Below are 9,466 nucleotides of genomic sequence, written 5' to 3'. Positions count from 1 at the left end.
ACGCTCAGCTCCTTTACTGACGGCTTTAACTGATGCTTTAACTGACGCTTTAACTGACGCTTCACCTCCTTTCACTGACGCTTTAACTGATGCTTTAACTGATGCTTTAACTGACGCTTTAATGACGCTTCGAGCTTTTCACTGGACGCTTTAACTGACGCTTTAAACTGATGCTTAACTGACGCTTCACCTTCCTTTCACTGACGCTTAACTTATGCTTTAATGACGCTTTAAACTGACGCTTCAGCTCTCTTTCACTGGCCGCTTTAACTGACGCTTTAAACTGATGCTTTAAACTGACGTTCAGCTCCTTTCACTGGCGCTTTAACTGACGCTTTAATGATGCTTTAACTGGACGCTTCACCTCCTTTCACTGGACGCTTTAACTGATGCTTTAACTGACGCTTTAACTGACGCTTCAGCTCCTTTCACTGGACGCTTTAACTGACGCTTTAACTGATGCTTTAACTGATGCTTTAACTGAGGGCTTCACCTCCTTCACTGGACCGCTTTAATTAGACGCTTTGTAACTGACGCTTTAACTGATGCTTTAACTGGCTTACTCTTTCACTACCTCTCCTGGACCTTGAGCTTACCTCCTTCATGACGCTTTAAAATGACGCTTTAACTGACGCTTAACTACGCTTCAAGCCTCCTTCACTGACGCTTTAACTGACGCTTTAACTGACGTGTCAGCTCCTTTCACTGACGCTGTTAACTGACGCTTTTAACTGACGCTACTATAGCTCCTTTCATGACGCTTTACACTGACGCTTAATGAACTGACGCTTCAGCTCCTTTCACTGACGCTTTAACTGACGTTAACTGATGCTTAACTGACGCTTTAAACTGATGCTTTAACTGATGCTTTACTGACGCTTTCAGCTCCTTTCACTGACTCGCACTCATCTCATCTCATTCCTGTCACATGGACTGCCAAAAACTGCTGAGTCACTCTGTGAAAGAACTGCTGAGTCACGGTGGAGTCACGTGAATCTAAACTAGGTGTTATGTAACATAAATATATTATTAGAAATTACCACTATTAATACATTATTAATAAATTGTTAATATATTATTATAAATATTATATTAGATAATATTATTATAAATATAAGTATATTAAATATTATTATTAAACTATATATTATACTATTGTTGAATAAATTTATAAACAGTTCTGTATTTTTAACTATATCATGACCCCCGGCAGAAAGGACCGGGCGCGGGGTACCTCCAGGTCCTGCACGAGATTCCATGCGGGTCAGGTACATGTAGGGCACCCCGGAGCCGGATCCGTCCGGCCCGTCGCTGACCGAGAAGGCGTTTGGAGAACGGCTGCCCACCGCCGGCTTGTGGGTGGAGATGGTGGCCATGGAGGCCGCGTCACACTGGTGGGCCACGAAGCGGGCGACCCGGGCCGGCTGGTCGTGAGGCGGGATCCGGACCCGGATCTGGACCCGGCTGCAGGAGGCCTGGGAGGAGGGAGGACGCCCAGAGAGCAGGCACGCAGCCCCGGAAAACAGCGTCCATGGTCGGCGCCAGAGAGTCCGGAGAACACAGTCGGTGAGACACACCGGAGCACGACGTAAAACAAACACCACGCACATCGGGCTGGACTTTCAAAATAAAGGCGGCGGCACGCTTCACGCCCGCGTTTTCAAAATAAAAGCGCAGTGCGGGTTCAACGTCCGGTTTTTCAAAATACAAACAGCGGTAGATTTTTCACTATTTCAAAGTTTTGGTGTTTTTGACTCATCTTTGGTCGTCTCCTGTTTAAATCATACAAATAAATGAAGTCACAGTGACTGCGTCTGTCTTCATCCAGTCACATGACACCAGAGTTTTTCTTTCCTTACCAATCACGTTTCACCAGCTGAAAGTCTGCTCCATTTCTGATTGGACAATGATTTCCCACACACTCTCTGTTTGAAATGATACACTTTTATTTATTTATATATATAAGGTCAAGTTTATACATCCAACAACTGCTGCTACAAACAGCTTGCACCATGAGAGAAAGATTTCTAAGAGCAAGGTCAGAGGAAAACCAAACCAACTATAAGGCACACACAGTAATATTCCTGAGTCAAACATGGATATATTGGTTAGAAAAGAACCACAATCATGGCTATCATTTTCCATAATCATGAAACATTTCATTTCAGCTTTTTCTGTCTTTGTTTTGGACATTTGTCTTACGGACACGTAGGAGACGCAGACAGGAAAACATGGGGTAGAGAGAGATCTAACCCGGGACACATGGGTGGGACAGAAGAACATCAGCTGTGTGATCCTGGACAACTCAACTGATCTGTTCAGCAGGAACAATGTTGTCCAACAGGAGGAGACTCTCCGTCCTACAGACCACACAGAGACACTGAAGACCAGAACCAGGCACCAGAACCCAAACAGGATAAAGAGGTTCAGTGAATGTGGTGTTGAAGTGTGGAGGGGTCAGTGTGTCAGAGGAGACTCTGTAGAAGGGACAGAGAGCCACGCAGGACAGTCCCATACACTGCTACTCTGTGAGCGACCGAGGAGGGAGGAGGAGGAGGAGGAGGGGAGGAGGAGGAGGAGGGGAGGTGAGGAGGGGAGAGTGGATGTGATGTTCTGTTATTGTGCACAACAGCGTAACTACACCATCAGAGCAGCTCAACTCCATGATGATTTTCCATCCAAACACAGTCATCACTGCCTCCTTTCCTTCTGATTCTTCTGTAACTCACTGATATCAAACTCTCCTCTCCACTCGCCTCCCAGTAACAGCGACCAGTCAGACCAGTTCTACACAGCAGCTGAAACCAGTGGTCAAATCTGTCTGGATGATCAGATAGACTGTCCTCCTTCACACGTGTCATCTTCCTGTGTTGCGACAGTTTGATGTCTCGGTGTTACTGGGTTTGTGTCGACTGTGAGTTCACAGGAATCTGATGGAGAAACAAGACGTTATTAATCTATCATCTGTTCATTATTGATGATGACACAGAGATTTGAAGGAGTGATGTCACAGTTTGAAGCTGGTTTTTTTCATGAACAATTAAAAACACACTTACACTTCCTCGACCTGGTCTCAACCATCGGACTCCAGCAGGCTCCAACCTGAAAGGAGGAGGGGGTCAGACCAGCACATCTCTTTCAGCATGCAAACATGGAATTACATCACTCTCAGACACAGTTGGTTTTTTCTGTTCACATGAGGGTTGGGATTTGATTCATCTGATTCAGTCCAAATCCACCATCTGATTCCTTTGAATCCTTTAATGAATCTATCAGGTTTCACTTTCAACATTGCAGGGAACTCAATTTCGAAGACCAAAGTCAACGTCCGGTCCACAATAGTCTTTGTGTTCAGGAAGGTTCCTCATTGAGTGAAATGAGCCAGACAGGATTTAAGTGTCAGCCATGATAAGAGCCTGTTTGAATCTCTGAAGAAGGAAAAGAGCTTCACTGCTTCCTTCTTGTCTCCTTTAGCGAGGAGACACTGGACCATCCTTTACCAAAGTGAAGGATACATGCCGTCCCACAATTCCTTGTGCAGCAACAAGAAATAAACGCAGCGTCAGACAGGGAGGCGCTGCAGGGAAAAGGGGCTTCTGGGAGTTGAAGGTTAGGCTCCTTCTCTGAGTATATGGATGGCCCAAGGTGGAAGGACTGAAGCAGCTCAACATGGATGAGTCCACCCCACAGCACCGAGGCCATCTACACCTCCTCACCAAACAGACCTGGCCTTTCACCTGAACCATTGTTGTCTACCTCTCACAGAGGATCAAACCAGGGCCATCAGTATGTGATGATTCAGTAGACTGTGTTGACCACAAGGTGTCAGTAGCGGTTGTTGGGGCTACAGTTTCAGCTGGGCGGGGCTATAAAGGTGATGGACAGGGATGCAAGGCACAGGTGTATGAGCACCGTAAGATGACCAATAAAAGATTCATCACAGTGTCCAGGTGATCCAGGTCTGCTTTCTTAAAACACCAAACAAAACAAGTAGTGGAAACCTGGAGCGGCCTTGTGTTTGTGTGTTGTGTGGAGCTTCATGCAAAGAGGAGACTATGCTCCACCTTCAGCTCCACCTATCTGCTCAACACCCTCGCTGAAAACACATAACATTCAACTTCAACCATCGCCGTCATGAGCGCCTTCTCACGATAACTCGGGGTAATGATGGAGATGAAGAGGAGCTTTTTGAGTCCATTCTTCTGGACTTTGTAGTTTTCACCAGACACATCAACAACATCCCACTGTCACATAATACGTAAGCCTAGTGAAAGTTGCCAGTCAGTCTCTCTGAGCACTGTTCTTATCTTTTTCCTAAGTCCTTATGAATGATCCTTCACTCTTTCTTCACCTTCATGACGTTTCCACCAGGTTGAGGAAAAACAAAGTGTTTAGCGAAAGGGGACAGAGGGCATATCTTTTTTTGGACTTTGGACCTGTTAGACTAAAATGTTTAATTGTGTGACAGTTAGAATAAAACTGTTTTTATTGGTGAACTGTTAGAATAAAATGTTTCATATTGTGTTGACCTGTTTAGTTAGATTAAAAATGTTTTTATATTGGTGGACCTGTTAGATAAAATGTTTATATGTGTGCTGTTAGTATTCCATTTTGGACCCTCGAATAAAATGTTTCTTATTGTGTGACCCTGTTAGAATTTAAATTGTTTTCTATTGTGTGACCTGTTAGAATTAAAATGTTTTATATATGTGTGACCTGTTAGAAAAATGTTTTATATTGTGTGACCTGTGAATAAAATGTTCTATATTGTTGTGACCTGTTAGAATAAAACTGTAATTTTATGTTCGAAATGTTCTATTGTGTGACCTTGTTTAGAATAAATGTTTTTCTATGTGTGACCTGTTAGAATAAGTAGTAGCAACTGAAAAGTTCCGTTTCAAGCTGAAAGCAGCTGACTTCCAGCCAAGTGACCCCCCTCCTTCTCCTGGGCAGTGTCATTTTTTTACTGTTAACTCCACCCATTCATGTAATTACAGGGTTTGACCAGAGAGATGGGCTTTTGTTCCACATGAAATGTTTTACCTGGCGATGACGGTAGCGTGCTTCATGCTACCTGTAAACACTTGAGGCTAATGGTGGTAAATACTACCTGTAAACTGAGGGCTAATGGTGGCCCAATGCTACCTGTAAACTGCGGCTAATTGGTGCTAACGCTACCTGTAAACTGGGCATTTACTTTATCTGGCTGATTGCTAATGTACCTGTGAACGAGGCTATGTGGCTATTATACCTGTAAAACTGAGGCTAATGATGCTAATTGCTACCTGTAAAACTGAGGCTAATGATGCTAATGCTACTCGTAAACTGAGGCAAAGGATGCTAACGTACCTGTAAACTGAGGCTAAATTGATGCTACCATGCAGCTGTAAACGCGGCTAAAGGTGCTAACGCTACCTGTATTAACTGAGGCTAAAGGGATGCTACGCTACCTGGTTAAACTGAGGCTAAAGGATGCTAACGCTACCTGTAAACTGAGGCTAAAGGATTGCTAACGCTACCTGTAAACTGAGGCTAAAATGATGCTAACGCTACCTGTAAACTGAGGCTAATGATGCTAACTGCTACCTGTAAACTGAGGCTAAAAGGGATGCTAACGGCTACCTGTAAAAGGGGCTAAGAATGCTAATGCTACCTGTAAACGAGGCTAATGCTGCTAAGCTACCTGTAAACTGAGGCTAATGATGCTAATGCTACTGTAAACTGAGGCTAATGGTGCTAACGCTACCTGTAAAACTGAGGCTAATGATGCTAATGCTACCTGTAAACGGAGGCAACTAATGATGCTACGCTACCTGTAAACTGAGGCTAATGATGCTACTGCTACCTGTAAACTGAGGCTAAAGGATGCTAACGCTACCGTAAACTGGGCTAGCTAAGGATGCTACGCTACCTTGTAAAACTGAGGCTAATGATGCTAATGCTACCTGTAAACGAGGCTTAAAGGATGCTAACGCTACCTGTAAACTTGAGGCTAAAGGATGCTAACGCTACCTGTAAAACTGAGGGCTAAAGGATGCTAACGCTACCTGTAAACTGAGGCTAATGATGCTAACGCTACCTGTAAACTGAGGCTAATGATGCTAACGCTACCTGTAAACTGAGGCTAATGATGCTAATGCTACCTGTAAACTGAGGCTAAAGGATGCTTAACGCTACCTGTAAACGGAGGCTAAGAATTCTAATGCTACCTGTAAACTGAGGCTTAATGATCTGCATGCTACCTGTAAACTGGGCTAATGATGTGCTAATGCTACCTGTAAACTGAGCTAAAGGATGCTAACGCTTACCTGTAAACTGAGGCTAATGATGCTATGCTACCTGTAAACTGAGGCTAATAATGCTAACGCCACCTGTAAAACTGAGTGCTAATGCGATGCTAATGCTACCTGTAAACGGAGGCTAAAGGATGCTAATGCTACCTGTAAACTGAAGCTAATGATGCTAATGCTACCTGTAAACGGAGGCTAATGATGCTAACGCTACCTGTAAACGGAGGCTATTGATGCTAATGCTACCTGTAAACTGAGGCTAAAGGATGCTAATGCTACCTGTAAACGGAGGCTAAAGGATGCTAATGCTACCTGTAAACTGAGGCTAATGGTGCTAATGCTACCTGTAAACTGAGGCTATTGATGCTAATGCTACCTGTAAACGGAGGCTAAAGGTAAAACAGTGATGATGCTCTGCAGTCTGTGTTGACGTTAGCAGACTTCATTGCTAAGCTGAGTTAGCTCGTGTTAGCTCCCCGTCGGTGCACCTGGAGCTTGAACATCATGTTGTCACCTGTTCACACATCAGACAAGTCGAATATTAAATATGAAACTTTGTTTATTGAACAAATGTTGGTTCAGTTTGGTTCAGGTGGAGATCATCGTGCTTCACCTTCCACCTCACACAGGTCACACAGGTTCTCCTCCACGCTAAACTGTCCACGGCAACCGTCGCTGCCGCAGCGACAGGGCACTTCCTGTTTCCTGTGCGTGTCGGCAGAGTAGTTCCAGGTGAGCTCGGTGCCGGCCTTCACGACCCTGACAGAGAAAAACTACAGTTACCAGAGAACTACAAACACGGCCATCATCGTCGTCACGTGCCTCCTCCTCCTCACCTGCTGGTGAAGAAGGCGATGACGGGGAAGGCGGGGTCGTGGGAGTCGGTGAAGACGTTCTGGATGAACAGGTTCGGCTGGCAGCTGTGCTGTGGGGGGACAGAGCCAGGGTCAAAGGTCAAACCTCACCTCAGCGTTTCCTGCTCAGACTCACTTCCTGTTGGGCTGGTTGGCGTCTTACGTTCAGGAAGCGGCTCACGTTTCCTTCCTTGCTGGCGTCCAGGAAGTTAACGTCCTCCACCTTCATCGCTCTCTTTAAGCTCTTCTGGTTCTTCGGCTCCGTCCCGTTCACGGCCTGGACCTCCTTCCCCTGAGCTGGTGACCGCTCACCTGACCCACCTGAAGGTGACGGCGGCTCCGGACCTCCCACCAACACCGACTGAACGACAAACGACACCAGGCTAGGCTAATGATGCTAATGCTACCTGTAAACGGAGGCTAATGATGCTAATGCTACCTGTAAACGGAGGCTAACGATGTTAATGCTACCTGTAAACTGAGGCTAAGGATGCTAATGCTACCTGTAAACTGAGGCTAACGATGCTAATGCTACCTGTAAACTGAGGCTAACGATGTTAATGCTACCTGTAAACTGAGGCTAATGATGCTAATGCTACCTGTAAACTGAGGCTAATGATGCTAATGCTACCTGTAAACTGAGGCTAATGATGCTAATGCTACCTGTAAACGGAGGCTAAAGGATGCTAATGCTACCTGTAAACGGAGGCTAAAGGATGCTAATGCTGCCTGTAAACTGAGGCTAATGATGCTAATGCTGCCTGTAAACTGAGACTAATGATGCTAATGCTGCCTGTAAACTGAGACTAATGATGCTAATGCTACCTGTAAGATAATGCTAAAGGATGCTAATGCTATAGCTAAATATTGATATATATTAACATGAGCTAATTAGCAGTAAACACGTCAGAACCAGAACCAGGCTGACCTTGTCCCGGTCCTGTGGTGTGGTGGTTGTGGCGTTGGCGTCCGCAGGTCTCTGGATCACCGGGACGTGGAGGGGGGGCGAGGTGGGCTCCAGCAGGTTGCTCTGGCCCTCCAGCACCGGCGGGGCCAGCCACTCTGTGACGACCTCCACCTCGTCGTCTGAAGGGAGGTCCGTCCTCGTCAGCTTCGGGGACGGCGGCTCGGTGGGACTCGGAACCCTCTGCAGGATCACACCTGAACATTTCATCAAACATCGATCACACGTTCCGATCAACGGACCCTCTGACTCGTCCGGCGCCGCCCTCTCACCTGCGTATATGCACACGAACGTGCCGCTGTCCAGGTCGTCACGGCAACGCACACCCCAGCCACGGTCGTCAGTGGGGAAGACCTGCAGGCGGACCCTGATGCCTCTTTGGACCAGCCGGTTCTGACAGCGAGCGCGGTCACAGCCGCACCACGGACCACACTCGTACACACTGGAAGCACACGGCAGGGTTCAGTGGACGTTTGGAAAACGTTTCCGTCGTTGGATGAACGTTGCGGACTCACCCTGACGGTACGGGCTCGTGCAGCCTGTGGTGGCTGTAGTGGCGCCCTGCTCCGGTCATAGCGGCGCAGGCGCAGAGCTCGGCGTCGCTGCAGCCGTCGGTGCAGTCGCAGCAGGCGGTGAACAGCGTCGGGCCTCGGCTCAGGAAGCAGCCGTGCGGCCAGCGCTCCTTCCTGTAGCGGAAATCGGCCGGCCGGGCGCCGCCGTCCCCGGTGCAGAGCTCTACGGGTGTGGGCTCCACGCCCCGGCTCAGGTCCAGCTCCGGGCGCCGGGGGCCAGCCGACTGGGGCGGGTCCAACCGGACGGACGAGTTAAAGGTGAAGAAGTCCACCTGCAGGAGACAAGCACAGATGTCACCTGCACCAGGGAGCCAATCACAGCCCAGGATGACCCTGGCGTCTAAAAACAGCTGACCTGCAGGATGTCGTAGCCACCTGTGGCCAACAGGAAGCGCATCACGTCGTCATGGTTACGCAGGCTCTGCCCACACGGCGTTTTATAAACGACGTCCCAGTCCTCCACGTCCTCACAGGCTGGACGCTCCGCCCCCTGGTCGTCAGGAGCCACGCCCCCCCTCGATGACATCAGCGGCACGGCGGTCAACCTCTTAAAGCCGCAGAGCAGCGGAACCTTCAGCGGGTTCTGACCCCAGAACGCCGGCGTGCACTGAGGCATGCTGGGTAAACTGGACAGGCAGGCCTGGACGGAAAAACAGTGAGTGTGTGTGTGTGTGTGTGTGTGTGTGAGTGAGTGTGTGTGTTACTCTGTCTGTGTGTGTGTGTGTGTGTGTGTGCGTGAGTGAGTGTGTGTGTTACTCTGTCTGTGTGTGTGTGTGCGTGCGTGTG

The 9,466-nt window shown here is 47.8% G+C and overlaps 1 protein-coding gene across 3 annotated transcripts in view; it reads right to left on the bottom strand.

The window, feature by feature from the left end:
- Nucleotides 1-6,826: 6,826 nt before the first annotated feature.
- The window catches only part of setdb2 (SET domain bifurcated histone lysine methyltransferase 2), a 5,740-nt gene continuing 3,100 nt past the window's right edge, over nucleotides 6,827-9,466 (bottom strand). For all 3 annotated transcript variants that reach the window (XM_027291717.1, XM_027291716.1, XM_019267451.2), the window contains exons 6-12: nucleotides 9,036-9,320; nucleotides 8,624-8,952; nucleotides 8,381-8,550; nucleotides 8,073-8,305; nucleotides 7,308-7,505; nucleotides 7,127-7,215; nucleotides 6,827-7,049 (exon numbers count right to left, since the gene is read on the bottom strand). In XM_027291717.1, coding sequence (XP_027147518.1) covers nucleotides 6,890-7,049; nucleotides 7,127-7,215; nucleotides 7,308-7,505; nucleotides 8,073-8,305; nucleotides 8,381-8,550; nucleotides 8,624-8,952; nucleotides 9,036-9,320 — 1,464 coding nt within the window. In that variant the 3' untranslated portion in view covers nucleotides 6,827-6,889. The remainder of the gene's footprint in view (nucleotides 7,050-7,126; nucleotides 7,216-7,307; nucleotides 7,506-8,072; nucleotides 8,306-8,380; nucleotides 8,551-8,623; nucleotides 8,953-9,035; nucleotides 9,321-9,466) is intronic.

This window comes from Larimichthys crocea, chromosome XIX (genome assembly GCF_000972845.2).
Source record: "Larimichthys crocea isolate SSNF chromosome XIX, L_crocea_2.0, whole genome shotgun sequence".
NCBI lineage: Eukaryota > Metazoa > Chordata > Actinopteri > Sciaenidae > Larimichthys > Larimichthys crocea.
Note: the sequence above shows the minus strand (reverse complement) of the source record. Positions and strands in the feature narration are given on the sequence as shown.